This window comes from Pipistrellus kuhlii, unplaced genomic scaffold (assembly GCF_014108245.1).
Source record: "Pipistrellus kuhlii isolate mPipKuh1 unplaced genomic scaffold, mPipKuh1.p scaffold_m20_p_12, whole genome shotgun sequence".
NCBI classification, from domain to species: domain Eukaryota; kingdom Metazoa; phylum Chordata; class Mammalia; order Chiroptera; family Vespertilionidae; genus Pipistrellus; species Pipistrellus kuhlii.
Window position 1 is genome coordinate 30,422,010 of NW_023425427.1, and position 25,599 is coordinate 30,447,608.

Here is a 25,599-nt window from a genome sequence, read left to right on the forward strand (position 1 = left end):
CAAATAACTTTCACAAATAAACCATGATTCTGGGGTTCAAAGCTAATTAGATGCTTTAACAGAAACACACACACACACACACACACACACACGTAAGCATTACATTTTAGCTAGACCCAGAATGAGTAGTGCTGATTGGCAAACTGGGGAAAGGGAATTCCAAACAGAAGGAATGGCATAGGCAGACAGCATGGAGGTATGAAATGTGTTCCTGTGCTTAAAGTGTTCCTGTAGTGTGTAGACCTCTTCAGAACCTCCATAATCCTATTCCATAATCAAAGAAAAATAGTAAAAATACCTTTCAACAATCCCAGACAATAATGTTTCCTCATTCAATAAAGCTTTGCTTTTTATTTGAGCCAATTCTGTGTTTAAAAAAACTCGTGCCATTTGTTCATGTGTTTCTGAGATCCAAATCTGAAAAAAAGAAGGAAAAAAAAAGCCAAATGTAATAAAAATGTATTAATTGTAAAAATAATCAGTTATTAAAATATATTTTTGTTGAAGTAGACTTTGATTATAATTATTGACTCAATTGACATTTAAAAATAAGTGATATCTTATAGCAGCTATTTCATCACAAAGATGTAAAAGTAGCCATTTCTTGCTCTAAGTTGTTGGAAAATAAAAATCAAATTATAATAGTTTTTTTTCTATTAAATAAAAAGTTCTGCATTCAACTAAATATTAATATATCTACTTTTTATTTCCTTCTCAAGGTTAATATATTTTATTTCCTTAAGTAAGAAATTATTTCTAGCAATCACTTTATAAATTGAATCCTACTGATGATAAAGCAAACTTTATGCCCAGCCACTGTGGGCCGGGCCTGCTTGGAGACCCTCCGCAGCTGGGCCAGAACCCTTGCCCTGGTCCTCCGCAGCCAGGCCACAGTGCTTGCCTCATTGCTGGAGTGACAATGCAAGTGTTCCCTCACTCCCGCCGCTCTGCACCCAGCCTGCCCAGGGGCCCTTCAGATATAATCTTCATCATCGCCATCATCATTGCTATCATCATCATCATCATCCATTTTCTATCACAGGGAGTAATTCAATGAATTAGCAAGCAATTATTACTATGAGGAAAATCTGCAGACTGTAAGATGTACACAAACCAATTGCAGATGCAACATGGGTAACATTTAGGGGATCTTGGAAACAAAAACAGACAGTGAGGATTGAATATTTTCACACAAAACTCTAGAATATCACAAATGTATAAGTTCACAGCAGAGCCAAAACCAGTTTGGCTCAGTGAATAGAGCATCGGTCTGCGGACTGAAAGGTCCCAGGTTCGATTCCAGTCAAGGGCATATACCTTGGTTGCGGGCACATCCCTAGTAAGGGATGTGCAAGAGGCAGCTGATAGATGATTCTCTCTCATTGATGTTTCTAACTCTTTATCCCTCTCTCTTCCTCTCTGTAAAAAAATCAATAAAATATTTTTTTTTTTAAAAAGAAGTTCACAGCAGAGAACCAGAACTCACCATCACCACTAGAACCCATTATTGTTCCTGATCCTAAAAGCTAGGTTTCCCAACTTATTCAATGAAGCCCCAGATCACATTAATCCTATTAGATTTTGTTTATAAAAATAAATAAATAAATAAATAAAAGAGAGAGAGAGAGAGAGAGAGAGAGAGAGAGAGAGAGAGAGAGAGAGAAACCTAATCCTATACCGTCTTAATATGAAAGATCACTTTGACCTAGAAATGTTCATAACCTGACATAAGGGTGGGTAATTTATAAAAGCACTTCCATATGTTTAAAAGACTTGGGTTTTATATATATATATTACAAACTGGAGATTGGCAATTTGGTATGTGAAACAGCTAAATTAACACAGCACAAACCCACAGGATGATCATTAAAATTTCCATTTAATTTGCATAGTAAAGTCTCACTTGAGTCAAATGGTAATGTAAAAAATATCTAATGTGTATGCAGGAAGTTCACTTCATAATATCGTGCTTATTCTTTGTTTTCTTGAGTAACAATTTTTTTTTTAGTCCTCACTTCTAATCTTCCAAGATAAACTCTCTTCCCCTATGTGCTGCATTTAAGAAAACCCAGTAGACATATAACCTTATGGCTGATATGGGAAACATGCAAGTCACTTAGAACTTACACTCAAATTCCACATTTGAGGGTATCCAGCTTCTTCCTGCTGAGGATGACTTATTCCCTGGCAGAATCTCTCTTATAATAATTGTTTTAGATGATTGGCATTTGGGCTTCTTACAGGATCCCCAGAAAGCATACCCCTCTGACCCATAGAGAAGGAAGTGCAGGTACTTCCCAAATCAGTTTTCCTCTCTGATGCCACAGGCTGCATCAGAAATGAGTCAGATTTCAGTCCACCAAGTCCTCCACTGTCAGGAAACACTGATCAAGTCCCCTGACTAGTGTCCTTGAGGCCTTACTCAAAGGCTTTGAAATGAATGGGGCATACTTATTACCCCTACCCCTTGGGGACAACAGGTATGAGACTCAGCATGCACACTTTCTTCAAATGATTCCTCCAAGTTCCAAATACTCTCGGCCTTTTTTAAATCTTTTAAATCTTTTTTTTTTTTTTTTTTTTTTATCTTCAAGGTGGATGAGAGGCCAAGGGGCTAAAAATCAGTTGCTGCCCAAATGCTTTGCCTATTCTGCATGAGTGATTCAGCACCTCACTTTGTAATGAAGGAGTTGGCATTCATTATCTTAGATCTTTAATCACAAATGAATAAGTCTTATTTTACCCTGTTAAACAGCACTCCCCTACCAACTGTACCTTTTCTGCACCACGACCAAAAATGTCACTATCATCAACAAGTAAGCAATGAGACTTTGTCAAATCTTTATCTTTAAAAAGCATCCAAAAGGCTGCTCTTATTTCTCAGCAGCAGTTTTGCCCTTAGAAATGCTGGCTGTCTTCACGTCTGGGTGAATTCAGTAGTGCGGTACACTGACTACTTAAAGGGTCCCAGCGGAGCAGAGAGGACCCAGCCCATTACTATTTTGTGTAACTGGGACTCATAGGGTACAATCAGAAAAAAAAAATTTCATTGTGTGGGTTTTTTTTTTTTCCCCCACTGCCTGTTTATGCTAGCCTGTTCTGAAAAGAAATAAATCTTGGACAAGTGCCATGTTTTATTTTGATCACTCTCAGACATCAAAACAGTCTTGTCACAACAGTGGTCTCAGTTAAGTAATTAATATTAGTAAAGTTACCCCATGAGAGCTTTTTAGCTGTCCAGTTGTCTGAGAAAAGGAAGGAAGAGCAGAAAAATGAAGAAATAGAAAACCAATTAACCCTGCCCTGCGCACATACTTGCCTCTGTAGACCTCTAAATGGTGGAAGGGAAAGGATTTAAATTTAAATGAAATTCATAATTTTGATTATATATTTTAATTATTGAAATGTGACCAATAGACATAAAAATGGACCATAAAAATGATGGAAACTGCACATATTTTATCCAAGGAGTGAGAAAAAACTAACTCCACAAAGTAGGATAAATAGATAGTAGGGGTGTGTGTGTGTGTGTGTGTGTGTGTGTGCGCGCGCGCGCGCGCATTTTTAGCTCCATTTGTTCTTGCTTAAGCAAATTAATATACATGAAAAATTAAATTCAAGTTTCTCTAAAGTTAAATTTGGGCCTTATTTTTGATACAGAAGAAGAGTTGTGAAGGAGAGTGATGGCATAAAAATGGTGGACACCTACTTTCATTCCTGTCCCAAACCCCTAGGAATGGCAGAGAAGATATTTGCTAGAATAAACCCATAGCTGCAGCAGACAACAAGGAAGGTACACATAACGGGCCAAAATTGATACAGAATTCCTGAATTAGTAAAGGTAGATTCAACTGTGCCAAACAATACTAGCGAAGACAATCCAAAGTACTTCCAGGTTAATAAGGTGGAATCAATGGCATCAATTCCACACTCAGAGATAACAGAGACAGGAAGCATGACAGGACTCAACAACCCACTACCTCCAAACAACTTCCTTTTTCCTGATTTAAGTTTTTCTTTCACAGTGACATTTAAAATCATTCCATTTATAAGAATTTCATCTATATGCCTCTTTCAGGTACTTAGATCCGAAAACAAGCATCTCTAAGACTATGTGATCAAAGCACCATTCTACTGTGTCAAACAAAGAAAAATATACCTGAGCCAATTAAATAAATGATAATTGAATTTCTCAGATTCAGTGTAATTATATATCACTTTATGTTCTTTTTAGGGTCATTAATTTATAAATGCCAAATTTGAGACCCACTTAGCTATTCTTTATTCATAAAATAAATATTAGCATACTTCTGTACTATTCATTTATTTGCTATTTTAAAGTCTAAAATGACTGTAATACTGCTAATACTAATATTAACCTAATGTGCTCATCAATGTGGTCCTGTTAGTTCCAAAAAAGCCTTGGCATTAATTTATTACCTGTATAAGAAAATTTGTTTAATACAGTTATTTGCTTTTCTTTGACAGCATCAGCTATGCTTGCACTTAAAATCCTTCTGAGCCTGGCTGGGTGTGGCTCAATAGTTGAGCTTTGACCATGAACCAAGAGATCATGGATCCATTACCAATGCACATGCCCGAGTTGTGGGCTCAGTCCCCAGTAGGAGGCATGCAGGAGACAGCTGATCAATGATTTTCCCTCATCACTGATGTTTCCATCTCTCTCCCTCTGCCTTCCTTTCTGAAATCAATACAAATATACAGTATCTTAAATAAATCCTTCTGAGTTTACAAGATAGGCACCACTTCCTCAGAAGCAGTCTTGAGACTATGATTATGACAGGGCCTTTGGTAGTGTTGTGAGGATCCTTGGGTGAGACTTTACAAATGAACAAGCAATGATAAAAGTACCCCTGATCAGTTTAGTTTGCATGGGGCTCACTCTGTTATAGCCCAATAGCACCTCAACAAAATCCAAATAAAATACCAAAACAAAATACTGTAGTTTAAAATGTTATTTCCTATAGTCACTTACAATAATAAAATAGCAAAAAAAAAAAAAAAAAAAAAAAAAAAAAAAACTCCAGTGGCTTGAATTACTGCTCTCCTGTGAATCTGCAGCTCCCATGGTCCCACACAGCCTAAAGGTATTGGGGTAGGAAATCCATTATGTCACCACTGAAACCAGAGGAGTATGTTTCCAAATAAGACTTACAGCACACCTTTTCCAAAACCCTGTTCTCTACTTACAACTCCTCTTTTGGTTTCCTGAATGTCAATCCTCTTAAATTCTGCATGTGCCTAAGGGCACCATCTTCTTTGAGGATTTCACCTCAGTGGCCTAATATTTCACTTTGGTACATGAGACTGTGGTTTTGTTCTTGACCTTTTGGAGTCTTGGCCATAATGTAGACAAAGAGAGTTTCATCTTAAATATCTTTACAAAAAGCCAATGTGCACATTCGCCCCAGCAGTCGCAGTTAAGGGCAAGGAAACCTTCAATCAGCTAAACAGAAATGCTGGTGCACATACAAAGCAGCCACTCAGCAACAATGCTGGGAGAAAAAAATGCTATAAAGATATTCAGGAGAAGAAGCAGATGGGAATAGGGCTGGCCAGCACATATGCAGACATAATTTGGGAAACAGGACAGAGGTTATAGCTAAGATGTAAGAAATCAAAGCCCACAACATATGCAGAAGGGTATACAATACCCAAGCCAGAGCAAAAAAGCAACCAGGCTCATTTTCTGAAAGGAGTATGTACTGTCGGATGTTTAAAAGGCATAAGAGTGGAGCAATGTGGCATTTTAATAGGGAGTTTGGGAAAGTGTTTACGATCTTAGATTTTGGAACCAATAGGGAAATAAATGGATTTTAATTTTTAATATACTTGCCAGCTGTTTGACTTTGAATAAGTGATAAAGCTTCACTTGGCCTCAGTATCCTCATCTACACAATGTGGGCCACGTGTGGCACCTGCCTGGGGAGTTTTTCCAAAGATGAAATGAGGCACTGTTCTTGTAACCATCTTATTGAATTAATTCTATTCCATCGATAGAATGCGATCGTTAAGCAATTTGATTTTAATCAAGCTGTCCCTTAAATCCCACATGGATAGGTAGTTCTTTCCTTTGGCTTGTTGGAAATTTTAAGCAAGTTCCATAGCTTTTTTGGGCCCCTCAATCTCAAGAAGGATCTCATTGTAGCTATAAATGTTCCAGTCCAGTGAAGTAACACTTCTGATTAGATTTAAGGTTCTCACCTCCCCAGCTCAGGGCTGCTTTAAGCATGGAAGCCTGCAGTGGGTGGGGCCTTGTTTCACTGCTGTTTCCTTTCATTTCCAGGCTTCTCTCTTCTATATTCCTCCAATTCCCAGGCCCCTCCCATGTCTGGCTGATGAGAAGAGATGAGGCATAGTGTTAAATGGCTTTTACTCTCTTGACCTGTGCTGGTGGTCCTGGGCTTACAGGACATTCCAAATTGCCTCCTCTCATGCGGCACAACTGTAATTGTGTCCAGGGACTCTCTTACAAGGCTCTCCAAATGTAGCTTGCTGAAAGCAGGCAAAGCTCCTCCCGGTTGATTGCAACTTCTTTTTCCAAGCCTTGAGTATCTGATGGGTCTGTTGTGCTCGGTCTCTTCATCCCCTGCTCCTACTCTAAGCAGCCTTTTCAAATGTGCTCTGGCCAGTTCTCTCCACTGAGTCCATGGGTAAATTCACACACTCATATATCCTTGACCAACATCCCACTTCAAGGACTGCTTCCCGCAAACACCCACCACCTGCTCTGCCAGACCAAGCATGGCCTCTCAGCTCTAGGTTCTCAGGCATATGTCCTATACTTGGACTCTATGTCCTCTAAATTACAGGACACATCTATTAATCTCTCTGAGTGGTTCCCTTGAAACATCTCTCAACTTGGAAGAAGGGACATACAACCAACAACTAAATAAATCCTCTTTCAACTCTTGGCCTTTAGTCTTCAAAGACATAACCATTCATACTGGCCTTACCTAATTTATAATCTTTTACAGCTCCTGCTTAGGTATTTTGCTTTAGGACATACGGCTCCTGCTAAATATCAAGCGTGTTCTAGTATTTAGACCTCCATCAAAATCTGTGACAAGAGGAAGAGACACTCATCCATCCTCCCACCTCACCTAGCATCCCACCTGACACATGAAGGTATGGAGATTCTGTATCACCTCCTTTTTTATACACCTGGGACCTTTGGTGAGCCATTTGAAATAAGTGAATCTAAGTTAAGAACTGAAATAATGTATTTCTTGTCAACTTTATAACTTTGTTTGAGAATAGCAAGAAACAAGTTGAATGAGCAAGTGCTTTATATATAAAAAAAAATCTACAGAGAAAACTGTAACCTATAATACTATTAAGACATGAAAATAGCAGTTTCATCAGAAATAGTGACTCCTTGGTATATTTTTCTTCCTATCGAATACATACTGCAAATCTGGTAAAGGAAGGACTAGTTTTCAATGACCATGAACAAGCGTCAGAGAGAAGGTTAATACCTTATTTAAGCATCATATATTAAACCTGAGGATTGACTACTATTAAGCATGGAATATGAGGAATGAATTTTGTGGTTCTTAGACCTCATACTTCCCTTCATCTTGCTTCCTCCAACAAACCAGAGGCCAAAAACATTTTCGTTTAGAATTGAAAAATAAATGTTTTTCAAAGTAAAACAACAACAACACACACACACACACACACACACACACACACACAGACACCCCCCCCCCCAAAAAAAAAAAACCTCTAAGTGCACACCAGGCAATGCCTGCTTTTCCCACTTGCTCTTGTCCTGACTACAGCCCTGTGCTCAAGAAAGCAAGGTTAAATTGGATTTGGGAAAGTGGGAGAGGGTGACTATTGATAGAGTTAGGTACCAGACTCAAGAGCTCTATCCATGTGTGAGCTAATGACCAAAGAGACAGCCTGGTGCAAAGGCAAGAGGGTGGGGTGGAAATTGAAAAAATCACCAGAATTCCCCTGAGAACTGTGCTGTTAGAAAAGAGCACAACTGAGCACAGAGATGCCAAGAGAGACTTCTGTGTGCTTGTATGAGAGAAAGAGAGAGAGAGAGAGAGAGAGAGAGAGAGAGAGAGAGAGAGAGAGAGAGAGAGAGAGAGAGAGAATGAAAGAGATTGTCTTGCTGTTTTGGTTCTTTTAAATTTTTTGGTACCATATCCAGGCAGTTATATCTTTATTATAAGTCCCCATTTTTCAGACTAAGTTATTACTCTGTCAATTGAACTACACAAGGAAGGGAGGTAACAGTCTGGCCCTGAAAAGCTAATTATTTCCATCATACTGGAGAACTGAGGCTCTTCTAGAAGCATTTCCAATTATAAGTGTAGATCTTCCTTCCCGTACCTGCCCTATTTCAAACTAGGCCAGCCTTTGAGGGCAGAATGTGATGGAAACCTAGTTTTTAAAACACATTCACATCTGTCCACATCAAATTACCAGCTCTTCAGGCCCCAAGACCATCCTATTAAGGTTAAATTGGGTCTTCAACTCGCCCAAAGCTCTTAGCATTGTAGGACACAATTTAGGGGTCTTTGTGAAGTTGAGTTCCTGCCTCATACTGATTGGGTAGAAGTCTAAATAGCCAAGCAGTAACCCACAAAAGCAGTTCAAATACAAATTACTGATGCAATGCAATGAATATTCTTTTTGTAACTGGGTGTACAAATATTATAAGGATATTAGCCTGTTTTAATTACTCACAACTCTGCTACCATAAGTACAAAAAGAATTGAAATCTAAGTCTTCCACTCCCTAACTAACTTTGAGAAAGTTGCTTAACCTCTAGGACAGTGGTCGACAAACTGAGTGTGGCTCAGTGTTAGAACCACTTCTTCAAAATAGACTCGCCCAGGCAGAAAACCAACTTCTGTGCATGGACCATGAAGTTTCCATCGCACTGTACATGCACGCCTGCACGTGGTATTTTGTGGAAGAGCCACACTCAAGGGGCCAAAGAGCCGCATGTGGCTCGCGAGCCGCAGTTTGCTGACCACTGCTCTAGGAGATCCTACCCATCTATAAAATCACATGGTAATTGTGAAGGTCAAAGCAGACACCTAGCAAGATGCCTCAGGTGCAGGAAAAGTATAACAACAGTAATCATTTCTTGAGCACTTGGGCTGAGTTAAGCGCTTCACTTGTTTTATCTCATTTTATTTTCCCAATAACCTTTTGAAGTATACACATTTAAGGTAAGGTCACTGAAGCACACAGTGACTAAATCACGTGCCTAAGTAACTTACATTGCTAAGAGGCTGGCACTAGCAAAGTGCTCCTCCCTTTATTTTTTCATTCTTCACAAAGGGGAAGATTCCAGTCTTAAAGAAATAAGCAGCCACTACTCACTTGGGATTCATCAATTCCAAATCTCCGATATGTTGAATTACACAGTTTTTTAATTTTTTCAGGACCCTCGATATCATAATCTTTGGGGTAAGCTTCTCTGTTGTGGTGCCTTAAGAAAAAAGTAAGAGTCTGTTAAGAGATAAAGCGTATTTATCATGTACTGCATTTAAACTTTAAAAATTATCCAATAAAAATTGACTATACTTGTGAAATTGTTTTAATTACAAATTTACTAGATTTATGACATATATTTTCTATCTCTTTTTTAATAATACTGAGTCTACTTCCTTAAAACAACTAGGTATATGTGGTAAAACTAATATCACAAAACAATAATTAGTAAGTAGCAATTATTCAGTAACTCCAATGAAGTGAATCTTATTTAATAATGTAGATTAGTTCTAAAATAAGACATGGTAATATCTTAGAAAGGCAACTTGCCACTTTAGAAATTTTTCCCACCATGAATTTTAATTATAATTTTTTTTTTTCAAAATGAGAGGGAACAGACAGTATTTGCTCATATGAATTTATAACATGTGCTCCTGTTTCTAAAGAGGGTCTAAAAGAAACTGACAATTAAACATAAGGTAGAAAAAAAAACAGTTCTTAAAACATGTAAATGAAACAAGAAAAATATTCCAAACATCTTGTCTAAAAGACTGGTTAGAAATAATAATAAGGGAGAAATTTGGGGATAGAGAAGAAAGAAGAAATGAAGTAGCCTGCAAGAGAAGTAGTTATTTTTATAAAGCTTTTGGGGTAAGATAAAGGAAGCTGAATCCAAGCACCCCTCAGAAGCGAACTTGCAATTAAGGGATTCAGAGATAGAATTGTATAATGGACACTGAAGTACCCAAAAATTTCTGTATCCATCTGTCCCTTCAATTGTCCCTTCATTCAGCATGTACTTTTAAGTACCTACTACATGCAAGGCATTTTGCTAGGTACAGGGGATGCAATAGAAAGCAAGCCTGATGTAGTCCCTGCCTTCACTTGCTCACAATATGGCAAGATCAACAGACAATTAAGAAAAATCTACAACATGCTGAGTGTGGTCACAGGGCTATGGAAACAGAAGAGCATCCATTCACCTAGATGGGGCACTTTAGGAACCAACCCTCATCTTGGCCTTTGTACTGCATTCAAATTACACCTTACCTCCCCACCTCTGAGAATTGGGAGCAGAATTATGCATAGAATACAACAGCTAAGAAGCTCAGATTAAAGTGGCAGAGCTCCAGCTCTCTTGCCTTCCTTACAACTGAGCATTAATTTTAAAAACACTAAAAGCATATTAGTACAATACCAGCATTTTTTGAGACTGACAGAAAGTTCTTAAGAAAGTCCTTAGTGAGTATATTGAACAACATCAAGAGCCTGGGGTGGTAGATGTAATAAGGCCATGAATTTGAGTCTTTGCTAAGCCAGTTCCTAGCTGTGTGACTTTAGGCAAGTTATTTTACCCTCTGTGCTTCATATGCAAAATGAGAACATAGACAAATACCAGTACCTTTTTAGATTTTTATTAGAATTAAAATGAAAAAAAATACAGAAGGTCCTTCAAATACTGTAAAGATCTATAAACATCTATGTATAGTGAATACTAATCAGGCTTCAAAAATTCTGGTATATAAAAATCACAACAATGATTAAACTCAATTTCCATAATTTGACAAATTGAATTAAACTTAATTTCCATAATTAAACTTAATTTCCATAATTTAACAAAGCTCTCATTTTCCAGTTGGAAAACATTAGCCTTGGTCAGTTCAGGAGTCCTTTTCACTCTAAAGGGTCCATGTGATTCCCCCATGCCAAGAATCCATCTTTGTTGTCATCCTCTCTTCTTGGTAGCATTTGTGGAAACATCCCCGTGTGGTTTTCTGTTATGGATCCATGCAGATCTCTGCTATGCCTTCCTGGTCCTGCCACACAGATGTTTGTATAGACTGGCAGTGAAATGCAAGGGTGCCACTCAGTAGTGTACCAAAAACTTTCTTGTGTCCCCCTCCACCCAGGGATTCTAGAAACTCAGATGTTGTCCCACCAAGTAGATAGGTGCTCCATGTCCCTACCATCCTGACCATGGTAGACACATAGGAGCCCTGTCCTTCAGACTGCTTTGCCAAGGCAGAGATAAGTCCCACCTGTTCTAGGACTTCCAAAGTCTTAATTCAAATTTGGAATCCTGAACAAATTCACATGTTCTCAACTTCTCCGCCTCCTCTGTCTTCAGTCCATAAACTCTTCATCTACTCTGGGACAGGACAGCACACCTTTTCATTTATTCTTCCAAATCTAGGTTTAAGGTCTAAGCTTTTGAACCCCAAATTCAAGAATTTGGCTGTGTTGCCTGCTGGATCTTCTTACCTGAAGCAATAAAACTAGATTATCTCCTTAAGAGCATAGGAATTAAGGGAGGAAAGCACTAACTATTGTAACTCTTCAATGTATTATTCCCAGAGCCCATCTCTTTATTGGGTACCTTAGGCACAGTGCCAGAACTTGTCATGCTTTTTAGGGGTCCCCAGAGTGTTTCAATTCTTTTTAAATAAGAAAAAGAAGAATGTAACCCAGTTGGAATTATATCCATATTTATACCAATGCAGTTATAAACTATAATTTTTAAAATATATTTTATTTATTTTTTTTACAAAGAGGAAGGGAGAGAGATAGAGAGCTAGAAATGTCGATGAGAGAGAAACATCGACCAGCCGCCTCCTGCACACCCCCCACTGGGGATGTGCCCGCAACCAAAGTATTGTACATGCCCCTGACCGGAATTGAACCTGGGACCCTTCAGTCCGCAGACTGATGCTCTACCGCTGAGCCAAACCGATTTCGGCCATAAACTATAATTTTTAACGTTTTTTTTTTTAAATATATATATCAATATATATATATAAAAGAGGGACCTATGAAGGCAAAGACAGTAAGTGTTCATGAAAGTCAGAATGCAGTTCTGATTGTCCCACCATATATTTTAAGTTGTATTATAACTGGATTATTACAAAAAATACAGTTATGTTTCTTTTCTTATAGCAATCTCAGTAACAGCCCAAAGCCCAGCATTGGAAAGATAAATCTATAATGAAAGTGTTTCTTTGGAGAACTGAGCTAATGCAATTAGCATTCCCTAATGCCTGTAGGCTGCCCGTGAAGAATGTGCCCACAGCCTGTAGCCTCCGAGGGATACACAACTGAAGGCTTAGACCTCCTCATATTTCTCCGAGGCTGCCAGCCTAGCCAAGAAAAATATATGTGCTTAAAAATTATAAAATACATAACATATAGTAATATATAATAAAAAATATCAAAAGTTTTATTAGATATACTATTATAAACATATTTTTAACATTTTATATTTTGAATACAATATATGTACTATATGCTAAATTTATATGTATTCTATATAAATATATTGTAATAATAATCAGGGTATTATAAAGGAAATGGCAGATTAAATTAATTCCCTGACTTTATATTATGTCAGGTGAACACTAGTGTTACTTAATGTTTGGGTTTATTTCCCTGAAATAAACTGAAAATCATATACTGAGGAAACAAATGAATCAATGCATTGAGAATCTCAAGTGAACAATAATGACATATAAAGGCAAAACATTATTATGTGTAATAATATTGTATCTATTTACAAAAGTTTTAGTTGGGTATTTTAAAATACTTTGTCAATACTAATTAAGCCTTACAGCATCTTCGTGAGACAAAAAATAATCAAGGTATAATAAATATAACCTTTATATAGCCTTGTTCTCCTTGCTACTTGCATTTATTTATGGCCACCATGCAATTTTGCATGACTTGTCATTTAACGCAATACAAAATTTATGAGGAAAAAACGAATTTAATAAAATGTACAATGTCTCTGGAACAGTAACTTTAAAAGTTTTTGACCACAGCCCCTGCCTGCCTTACTCCAACTCACCCTGAGACATTTGCCAATACTTGGAGTCATTTTTGATTGTTGCACCTGGGCGGGGAGGGTTGTTAATGGCATCTAAACATTAGTGCTGCTAAATATCCTACAATGCACAGGACAGCCCCTGCTCAAACAAGTAGCTGGCCTAAAATGTCAAAAGTGCTGTAGTTAAGAAAGCTCTAGCAAATAGTTGTATACCAGACTCAGATCAGTGGTTTCCAAACCTGAGTGTCTCATGGAGCAGCAAAACTTTCCCTCAATATATGTAGAATCAACATAAAATTGCCCACCATTGTCTTGACAAAAACATTAAAAATAAAATAACCATCTATCACCCTTAATAAAAAAAACCTCTCTCCCCAAAGACAGGTAAAAAATTATATGAGTCCTTTAAATGGAATGCATTTTATACAAAAACCTGTTAGATAACTTTACAGCCTATACATCACCTTGGATTAGTAAAAAGGTCATTGTTGACCAGCACTGTTCTACAGCCTCACTTTTGCAGATGTAAATTTGCCCAGACGTGTATTTGATAGCAGCTGGTCAGCAGTCAGTTCAAGGCCAAAGCAGCTTGAATACAGACATTCCATGCTGCTGACGGAATGAAGAGCTGTGTCTTTGGTGCCGGGCATTCAGGTACAGGCTGACATTCTTTCTGGAAGGAGAATGGCTTTCTGCCAGAAAAGCCAGAATATTCCACACAAGCAGCCTTGCTTCTGCTAAGGACCTTGTTCTATCAAGCCAAGAGCTCAATGCTTTGGCTATTCTTTGTATGAGAAATCTTTATGGAAAGACATTCATAATTATAAGAGATGAAACTTACTCTCTCTAGTCTACTGTGTGGGGGAGAGTATGAATATGAGTAGAATTAGGAATAAGGAAAGGGCTGACAGGACAGAATCAGAGCTGCCAACTGTATAGAAAAGAGCTTGGAACCATGACCCTGTTGTCAAAAATGCCACTTAGACTGATGTGAAGAGGGTCAAATTCAATAGAACCTAGAAGGGCAAAGACAGCTGAGTAGGTCCTATTCTGAACAAATGCCCAACTTATTCAGTTGGTATACAACTTTCCACCACCTGCTTTACAATCACCTAAACCCTGGAGATCCTGTTCTTCCTATCTCCTAGGGCCTAACATAGTCGTCCCAAGTCATGTCTTGTCAGGAGAACCTTCTAGTTGTGTTTCTGGGGTCTTTTGGGAGCTTGAGTTTCCTACAATAAGGGCTGGATGATTTCACATTTGAATAAACACATTCAAATCCTCAAGTGCATTTCAGGGTTGAACAAATTCAAGTCCACAGAATACTCTAGGAGGGACCTACAGATTCCCTAAGGCTGCCCAACAGTCAGTGGAGAGCAGACAGGGTGGCATTGGCTCATAGGATACTCCTCAAAGGAGAGGGAACCAAATTACGCTCTAGGATTTCCATACTCCCATGTGTATGTGGTGGGGGTCCTGTGGAGAGGGGTTTCAAAAAATCAATATCTTTATCACTGCTATGCCTTTCACATTGCTTTATAATTATTCATTAATGAATCTTCTTTCTCATTACATTAAGAGCTTTTTAGACACAGGGTTTACTTTATATTCATCTTTGTGATCTCAGTGCCTAACATAGTCTAACACATTGTAAATGATTATTACATCTTAAATGATTGATTGTGCTTACATTTTGTTATTGTAATCTTAATATAAATGCTGAGAGCAGTGGCTTTCAAATGTGTCCATAAAAATAAAGAGTATCCCAGCTCACTCTGTAAGAGCACACATAAAGAGGGAATGATTATGCGTATAGAGATGCTAGTTCTTTGCAGCAAAAACTTGTCTCAAGAGGAATTATAAATCTACTTGCTGAATGGGAAAACTGTCAACATACATATGCATAACATTGATTGCAAAGGAGGTTTGAAGCTGAGCAGTATCTGACTTGAGAACAACGAAAATTTGATCTGAATACTAGCTTCTGGTTATTTGACAAGAGACATATTTTCTTTGCAGATTTCAAAGACATTAAAAATGTTTAGTTAAGACTCCAGATGGCAGAATACATTAATTTTAAATTTTAGAATTATTAATGTAGTTCACAAGTACTCTTTTAGCCACTGTACTTTCTGATGTAAATCTAACCCAAATTAGGTTTTATAATCATCTGCTACCTAAAACTTTAAAAGAAAATTGCCCTCAAGAGTCAGCTATATTTTCTGACACATTAGAAGCACAAAACCAGTAAAATCAAAGACTGCAAAGAAATGTTTGACAATCCTTTTTAAAGATTTCATGACAAATGATTTACATGCTAAGGTAGTGTTATTTGGTGTATGAATGTACCAAGTGACAAATGAAGACATTTAGATTCCCTTGCAAAATCGTAAGTGAGATCTTAAGTCCTTGGGAGATACTGTGACATTTCCAAGTTATGAAGAGAGACTGTTTTTCAATGTGTCTCATGCTGTATGTATACCTATAACCATAAAACCACAGAATTTTGTTTTTTAAATATATTTTATTGATTTTTTTTATAGAGAGGAAGGGAAAGAGATAGAGAGCTAGAAACATCGATGAGAGAGAAACATCGACCAGCTGCCTCTTGCACACCACCTACCGGGGATGTGCCCACAACCAATGTACATGCCCTTGACAGGAATCGAACCTGGGACCTTTCAGTCTGCAGACCGACACTCTACCACTGAGCCAAACCAAAACCACAGAATCTGAAGCCTAAAATAAAAACCACTTGATGGAGTAATTTTCTTCACTCAGCATACATTGAGTGGCATTTAAATATGACCCATTATTATTATGAATTGTCTTCATAAAAAATCTTCAAGAATAGGAGACCTCGTGGAGAATATTGGGAGGTAACAAAAGGAATATAGCCATTGGAGCCTTTGCTGATCTTAAAATAGTGTAAACATTAAATAAATGTTGTCAGTCTGATTAACTACCAAACACAAGACTGTGAAAACATTTGAAGGGACATGTATTAAGTAAGGTGACACAATAATTGATTATCCCACCTGGGGCATTTGAAGAAGGAAATGAGGTACTAAGAACACTAGTAGTGGTGAAAACCAGGACTGTTCTGCTCCAACCAGGATCAGGACCTTCTCACCCTATCTTCAGAAAACTGGATCTCAATTATCTTCAAATCCTAGAATACTTCTTACGGTTTCTTTAATCCTCCCCTCCAGAAACAGCTTATACTGACTGGCCAAAGATACTCTGGGTGGTAAAAAAAAAAAAAAAAAAAAAAAAAAAAAAGTAAGGCTAAAGAGATTCAGGGTTTTTCTTTTTATTTTATTCCTGTTTATTGAATTTATTGGGGTGACAATGGTTAACAAAATTATACAGGTTTCATATACACAATTCCACAATACATCATTTGTCCAGTATATTGTATATTCACCACCCCAAATGAGAGTTAAGGTTTTTAAAGTATACCATTTATTAATAATTACTCTAGTCCAAAGAATATTTTGACAGTATATCTGGCATGAGTGACATGAAGATCAAAGTGCCCCATTTCAAAACAAAAGCAAACACCTGATTACCTGTGTAAACTCCTATTCCTAAAGTGTTAATATTACTGGCTTAAATAATTTTAATTAATTACTCTAGAATAACATCAAAAGATTCTATTATATGAGCTTAAGGTCCACTTTAATGCACACTTTTGTGAATGCATGAGTAGTTGCATATTAAGTAGATGATATAAGCTTCTTTGGTTTCAAAGCAATTAGTTTCATTCACATAAAAACAAATGAAGAGCCCTCTCTTCATGAATAGCATGTAGAATTAAAACAGTCTTCTACTATGGACATAGTTACACAAATAAGTATTTTCCCTTTCCGTCCTAGAAATCACTCAAAAGAAGCAAAGAAAATGGAAAAACTATAAGAAAACCAAATTGTTGGCAAAATCAGAAGTTATAATCTCCAGATTACATCCTGTGCAAGGGCTACCATAAGCAGGCAAGATCCAGTCAAAGACAAATGGAAGACTTGGCGATAAGAGGCAGTAGCAAGAAATGTTAGTAATGAGCTGAAACCGGTTTGGCTCAGTGGTAGAGCCTCGGTCTGCGGACTGAAAGGTCCCGGGTTTGATTCCGGTCAAGGGCATGTACCTGGGTTGTGGGCACATCCCCAGTAGGGGGTGTGCAAGAGGCAGCTGATCGATGATTCTCTCTCATTGTTGTTTCTAACTCTATTCCTCTCTCTTCCTCTCTGGAAAAAAAAAAAAATCAATAAAATACATTTTTTTAAAAAATGTTAGTAATGAGATTCTCAGAGATGGGAACTCTCATGATGCCAACCAAATTACATTTCCATGGTAACACAATGGAAAATGCTATATTACATGCACACATACACACGCACACGGGTAGGCAAAAGTAAGTTTATACCTGAAGTATGAGGAAAATTTATTCTTATATTATTTATTAACTATTGTATTACAAATGTGACCTACCTTGCATATGTATGTATATACAATATAAAGCACAACATACTAAAAGTATATAGGAGCTGAAAATTCAGTGAAAGTTTACAGGACAACATTTGGATGAAAGCCTGTAACCACATAACTTCAAAACACCAACTCTGCTGACATCCTCCGGGTGCTTGCCAACACTGTACAGGGCAATGGCTTCACGGCCAGAAAGACAAAAGCCTAGTCCTAAAGCCCCCCTAGAAGGGAAGTTTCATAAGAAAGTCTTCCATATGTGACAGATACTGTACTCCCCAATACATTTTCTCCTCCTTTCCTAGGAATGCAGAGGTTAAATTCCCAGCTCTCTTAGTGGGGCCTTTTGACTAGTTCTGGCCAATAAAATAAATATGAGCAGAAATTATGTGCCATTTCTGTGCCAAGACAGTTACAGTTGTTGTACAACCCTCAACTCTATCATTCCCTACCAGAGTAATCGATGACATTCCAAATGATGGGGCCTCAATCAGCCTGAGTCCCAAAGTATCTATGGGGAATATACCCAACCCCACCAGAAACCCATGGTACTTATAGAAAATAAACCTTTAGGTGGTAAGCCTTTGTGATTTGGGGGCGACTGTTTGTTATCATAGATTAAGCTTAGTTATTCTAACATTAAAATTAGTACAAGAAGTGGGGTGGGTACTATTGTGATAAAATGTAATAAACATGGCATTGGCTAAAGGCCAAGCAAAAGACAGTAGGAAACTGACATCAGAGGCTGGAAAGGCCAAATATCTGATAGCCACAGTGGGTGGAAGAGTCAAATCAAAATCATTACCCTGAGAGACTGGGAAAGAGATTGGAAAACAGTTTGTTAGTTCTGTGTGTGAATTGCTAATTGACAACTGTTTTACCAAGGTACTTTTAAAAATGGAGAGAGATAAATTCAGGAAATTGGTTGGTTTTCCAGAAATGTTGATCCTTGAAATAGTAGCAGAGCCAACAATGTTTAGATCTCAAATAGTAAGAGGGAAAACTGAGAAAGACTTTTTTGAGACAAGGTTCCATTACTAGTAAAGCTCAGGCTTGCAGAAAAGTTCACCCAATTGCTAGATCCTCCCAGTGAATGAAGTTGCATTAGAGCAAATACGTATCAGCCTAAGGAGCTAAACAAACAGAAGTTCCCAGGGTTTCTGATATCTGAAATTAACCACAATCTCAAATTGACACTCAAAATGTTATGGGAGAAAAGTAAAGAAATACAAGTTTGAGAATTTTGTCTAGAAAGAATTGAGAGAGAGGTAACTAGCAGTTTGAGCTAACCATAGTCAAATAAAGAAGAAACTTAAAAAGTTTTTAATAACTGTACTTCCAAACAAGCCAGAAAATGCATTTTTAAATCCTTTAGCTGTTAAATACTTGAAAGGTATTCAAGAAGAGGAAGAAAAAAAAGATAAAGATGAAAATTATGAACAACAAATACATATCAACAAGTGAATCTAAAAATCAAGTAAATATAAAAAATCTGATGAACAGAATAACCTGGTGAATATAATAGAATCAAGGGCATAGAAAGAGTGGACTGGCAATCCTTAGGGAGAAAGAGGTGTGAGGGGTGTGAGAAGAGACTGGACAAAAATCATATACCTGTGGATGAGGACAGTGGAGGGAGTTAAGGGCAGAGGGTAGGGTGGGAACCTGGTGGAGGGGATCTATGGGGGGGGGGGGGAAAGAGGAACAACTGTAATAATCTGAACAATAAAGATTTAATTTTAAAAAGTGTAGGACTAGATTAAAAATAACCATGGCATAGCATCTACCATTATAGAACACAGAATGAAAGGGTGGTTAAATGAATGTGAATAGCATCATCCTCTTTATCCAACTTAAACTAGCAATTAAAAAGATATTTTAAAAAGACTCATAATAAACTATGAAGAATGACTCAGACTCTGAAAGAGATGAAGTATTGTGTTTAAATTCCGATCATTTAGAAAAATGTTTGCTCCATGGGAAAATACATAGGCAATGATATAAAAATTTTAAAGTAATTTTAATTTTTATCAAAATAATACAAGTTCGTTATGGAAAATAGAATGGCAAAGAGAAAAAAAGGACAAATAATCCATAAATCCACCATTCAGCTGTAAATATTTTGTGTTACATGGTGAATAGCCTTACAGTCTCTTTCCAATACCATATAGACACATTTTTTTAACAAAAGAATCCAATATGTACTGCCTTTTTTTTTTTTTGCTCACTTATAGTAATATTGTATTTTGAAATATTAATCTTTGTACTTTTCTTTGCTTAACTCTTTAAGATAACATTTGCTCTAATAAATCAGAGGCATCTACATTTTGCCTTGGGAACATTTAAGACTGTTGTGCCAAGAATATGAAGGGGGAAAAAGTGTTGCTGTTAACGCTGAACTAGATGGAAATTTTGAGTGCCGAGGGAGATATTTTTCTTGAATGTTGGGCATTGTTGAGAAATAAAAGGCTCAAATTTCTTAGGTTTCTATCAATAAAAAGACCCAGAAGCTCCAAAACATGGGATAGAGTGATCTAAAATTTGTCCCTATATTTACTCAAAATCTTCTTATTGCCTGTTAGTCCCATCTAAGTCATGCACTAAACTAGGAAAAGCACAACTTATCTCCCATTCTAAGTTCTTTACCATTCTAATCAGAAGTCGAATGCATTATACCTCTTTACGCTCACTTATGCAGAGGTGCCCAAATATGTTTTGATGCATCAGGATTATGGCTGTGAAAATCATCTCTGGTTTTATTATGGATTCATGCTATACCTATCCCACAATTATCACCACATTTTCTTTTTCTTCCTCTTTTTCCTTTTTCTGTTTTCTTCCTAAGATATTACAGGGTGGGGTTTGGCTCTTAATCTTAGGCAGGAGAGGAAAGAAATTGAAATAACAAATACATAAAATTACCTGAACTCTTAAAACTGTCACCATGGAGACCAGAACATGAACTATCTCCCAGGGAACCCAAATGATTTTTATTTTTTTATTTTTTTTACTTTAAATGATCATCACTTATTTTTGAATGTTGATTTGGCCAAGGAAGGGAAGAGTAAAAACAAACAAACAAATAAATTCATAAGAACTAGCCTCACACCTGAGATTTTATTAAGGACAAGTATAGCCGAAACCAGTTTGGCTCAGTGGATAGAGCGTCAGCCTATGGACTGAAAGGTCCCAGGTTCGATTCCGGTCAAGGGCATGTACCTTGGTGGCGGGAGCATCCCCAGTGAGGGAGTGTGCAAGGAGGCAGCTGATCGATGACTCTCTCTCTCATTGATGTTTCTAACTCTCTATCCCTCTCTCTTCCTCTCTGTAAAAAAACAAAAACAAAAACAAAAAACTATAAAATATATTAAAAAAAAAAAAAAAAGACAAGGATAGTTACTCTGGTTCTTTGTATTGCATTATTGCAGTGAGTGGAAAGATATCCCAAGAGAAAATTTTCCCTCAATTCAGAATGTCTAAAGAAATCATCTGATGATATAGCTCCATAAATGCTACAGAAATGACTAGAAAAGGGTAATCTCTAGAAAAGGCTTCTCTCACTCAGAAGCATCAAAGTGAGATGCAGGTGACATGGCTATCACTCCTGCTGCAAGGAAGAGATGGCTCCTAGGCAATGTCTCATTCCAGGAATACCTCTAACAACCATTCCGGGTATGGCACTTTATCACATCCATTATATACAACCGTCTTAAATATGTGTATTATATACCACATAAACAGAAAACGGGAATCACCTAAAAGTATAAACTAAATAAGTCAAAATTTCTTCCAAACACCAATTCTATTTTGCAAACCCATGGGTGTAGTCATTTAATCAACTACTCAGTTGAAAGACCAGCCAAAGCCAGTTTGGCTCAGTGAATACAACATCAGGCTGTGGACTGAAGGGTCCTGGGTTCGATTCCAGTCAGGGGCATGTACCAGTTGGGGGCGCATCCCCAGTGGGGGGTGTGTAGGAGGCAGCTAATCAATGTTTCTAACTCTCTATCCCTCTCCCTTCCTCTCTGTAAAAAATCAATAAAATATATATTTTTTAAAAAGACCACCCAAATGGTGTTTTATAAATAGTAAGTGCTAAACTTTAATAGAAGATTAAAAATCAATAAAAGTTTTAATATGCACTAAGTCAGTAGAAACCAAATAAATATGCATAAAAACAAAATGGTCAATGACATCATTTGTTTGGAAGTTTATACAATTTGAACTTCATGCAGTTTTCCTGATATATATATATATATATATATGACCAGAAATAGAGATTATCATGATCACAAGCTGTATGGTAACTGAGAAGGATTAACTAGACAAAGGACATCAAGGCCCCAGACATCTAAGATGGCTATCATCAAATCTCACTGATTACCAATGGCTATTACAAAAACCTCCTATAACTTGTGTTAGATTATAGTCGACAGTGATCTGGCAATGTAAATTAAGGTTAGTAAAATGTTCCCAGTAGGCTGAATGCTATGCTATCAACATAGCAGGAAAAAAAAAAAAAAAGGAAAAAAAAAACCTATTGGCAAACGTTTTGTGGTCATGTCCACTTTTGTTTTGTTTTGTTTTGAGGACAGATCTTGGTAACTGGTTAGATATGGAAGAAAAAAAGAGTGCCAGCAGTACATCCAGCCCAGAAATATAGGGGTGGGGGGGTGTTAAGGGCATGGGGTGGTTAAATGTCCATAAATGACCATGAAAGCACCTTGATCATCGATTTGGGGTTACAAATATATTTTAGTGAGTAGACAAATTTGCAAATACAAAATCTACAAATAATGAGGATCGACTGTATTTGCCAACTGTAGAGAACTACTTCTATTTCCCTATGATGCTGCTTGCTATTCCACTGCATTTGCCTGTTTTCTTCTGTGTACCTATGAAGGGTCCTATTCTTCTTTCTAAACCCTGCTCAGGAAAGCACCGCCCCCACTCCCACTCCCCACCCTCCCACACACACACTAACTTTCCCTTCCTGTTCCTTTTGCCTCTTATACTCATCTCTATTTTGCACAAATAAGATTATTAACATTTTCTTTTACTGGCCTATGAACTTCCTTGAGGTCAGTGAACATATCCTATGTAGGAATACATCAGTTACTGTGCTTACTATGTGGCAGGCTATATGTTAAAAGGGGATTCACATACAACACCTTACTAGAATCCCATCATTCCCATTTCACAGTTGCAAAAACAGAGGCCCAGAGTAGTCACATCACTTGCCATATCACAAGCTGCAAAGTTGGTGTTCAACCTAGATCCCAAGCTTTTAATCATTATGTATTCTAAATAAACAGTATTGCTAGCTACCACATATTATTGACTGCTTACTATGTGCCAGGCATAGTGCTAAAGGCTTTATACAAATTATCTCATTGAATCTCCTTATTCATCTCAGCATCTCCAATATGTAGCTGTTTAATTGGACTGAATTTATTTGTTCCTGCTCCCAAACCTTCTTTCTAAAATCAACAGCATGAGAAATCTCTCTACATTTCCAGAAGTGGCCAGAATGACTTGGCCAGAATGGTTATACCACCATTCTCCACACCAAGTTCCTCACCTTTTCATTTCTGTTCTTCTGTAGTTTTGCTATTGATGTCTACGGTGACCACAAGGCAACTCCTCAGAGCAAAGGAGAAAAGTGCAAAGCACTATCCACATGAAAAGATCTTTCTCTGTAACAATCATTTCTAGTAGTGATTCATATCAGAACTTAAATCCTTATGGAGTAAAAGAATCATGGAAGAGCTAAGTGTTTTTGCTTGAGGGCCATGAGGTAAACCCTGTATGAGGCTAAAAGAGGATTTTTTGTTTCCTAATGTAGCTTTGGATTTCAATCTATATAAACTTTCACACTGAATTCAAAACAGGCAGGTTTTGGAGATGGGAAGAAAAAATAAGGCTTTGAGGAGGATCCAAGATGGCTGCGCCCAGGTGAACACCTAGCCGCAGCCTCACACAACAATTTCAATAAAATACAACTAAAATATAAAACGGACATTGCCCAGAACTACAGGAAGGTTGACTGACTGGAAATTCTACAGCGAAAAGCAAGGAGAAAACCAGAAGGAGAACGGAGGAGCTGGAAAAGCCCAAGGTACGGAGACACGCGGAGAGGACGGAGCCAGAGAGGAGGGGAAGGCCGAGTGCCTGGCGGGCGTTCCCAAGCGAAAAGGAGATAAAACTCTGACTGTGCTGGGCCCCCGACTGCTCTGAACCCCAGTTCTAGGCCAGACCCCGGGAACTCAGGCTCAGCCATAGGGAGCCGGGCTGTAAGGCGGAACCCGGGGAGAGGCGAAAGGAGGTCCCGGAGGCGCGCACATTGCGCGCAGAGAAGGGACAGTCGGCTGTGCCGCGGGATTGCCCTGATGGGAAGGAGACTGGGGCTCCAGGCTGCTGTGAACGCCACCTCCAACTCCACTTCCAACTGAACTGAACCCCAATACCGGGCTCATTGGGGGAGAGCATAGACTGTTTGGCAGCAGGCGAAAATCGAGGGCACCTTTCTCTCAGAGGCGCCGGCAGCGAGCACTGAAGGACCCGCATAGGGCGGGGCTGACAGAAGCCAAAGCTGCAGGCTCCACCCTGAAACCCCATCCCATCTGTAACTGCAAAATGCGACAACAAAATAGATCACAAACGAAAGAAATGGAGGACAAAAAGCGTCTGGATATAGAGTTCAAATCTACGCTTATAAGGTTTTTCAAGAATTTCCTAGAAAAGATGGATAAGGCCTATGAGGATATGAAAAGAGATCAACTAGAATTAATAAGGAGTCAACAAGAAATGATAAGGGATCAACAAGAAATAAAGAATACATTGTCTGAATTAAAAAATATTTTACAGAGTCCTAAAAACAGAAGGGAAGATCGCAGGAATCAAGTCAAAGATTTGGAACATAAAGAACCAGAAGACACTCCTCCACAGAAGCTAGAAGGCAAGAGAATCCAGAAAATTGAAGATAATGTAAGAAACCTCTGGGACAACTTCAAGCAAACCAACATCAGAATTATGGGGGTCCCAGAAGATGAGAGAGAGCAAGATATGGAAAACATACTGAAAGAAATAGTAACAGAAAACTTCCCCCACCTGGTGAAAGAATTAGACTTACAAGTCCAGGAAGCGCACAGAACTCCAAACAAAAGAAATCCAAAGAGGACCACACCGAGACACATCATACTTAAAATTCCAAGAGCAAAAGACAAAGAGAGAATATTAAAAGAAGCAAGAGCAAAGAAGGTAGTAACCTATAAAGGAGCACCTATACGATTGTCAGCTGACTTCTCAACAGAAACCATGCAGGCCAGAAGGGAATGGCAAGAAATATTCAAGGTGATGAATAGCAAGAACCTACAGCCAAAAATAATCTACCCAGCAAAGCTAACACTCAGAATCGAAGGCCAGATAAATAGCTTCACTAATAAAAAAAAGCTAAAGGAGTTCATCACCGCCAAACCAGAATTATATGAATTGCTGAAGGGGGTTCTTTCAGAAGAGAAAGTAAACAAAGATAAAAATTATGAACAACAAATATGTAACTATCAACAAGTGAATCTAAAAACCAAGGAAATTAAAAAAAATTGATGAACAATATTAACTGTTGAATATAATAGAATCAGAGGTATGGAAGGGGAGTGAACTGACGATTCTTGGGGAAAAGAGAAGAGGGGGGCGTGGGAAGAGACTGAACATAAACTGCACCTATGGATGAGGACAATGGGGAGAGGGGAAAGGGCAGAGGGTGGGGTGGGAACCTGGTGGAGGAGAGCGATGGTGGGGGGGAAAAAAGGAACATTTGT

General features: G+C 38.0%; 1 protein-coding gene across 2 annotated transcripts in view; it reads right to left on the reverse strand.

Moving 5' to 3' along the window:
• Positions 1–25,599, reverse strand: part of CFAP95 (cilia and flagella associated protein 95) — a 65,521-nt gene that overhangs the window by 33,982 nt on the left and 5,940 nt on the right. For both annotated transcript variants that reach the window (XM_036433843.2, XM_036433842.2), the window contains exons 2-3: positions 9,370–9,478; positions 299–417 (exon numbers count right to left, since the gene is read on the reverse strand). In XM_036433843.2, coding sequence (XP_036289736.1) covers positions 299–390 — 92 coding nt within the window. In that variant the 5' untranslated portion in view covers positions 391–417; positions 9,370–9,478. The remainder of the gene's footprint in view (positions 1–298; positions 418–9,369; positions 9,479–25,599) is intronic.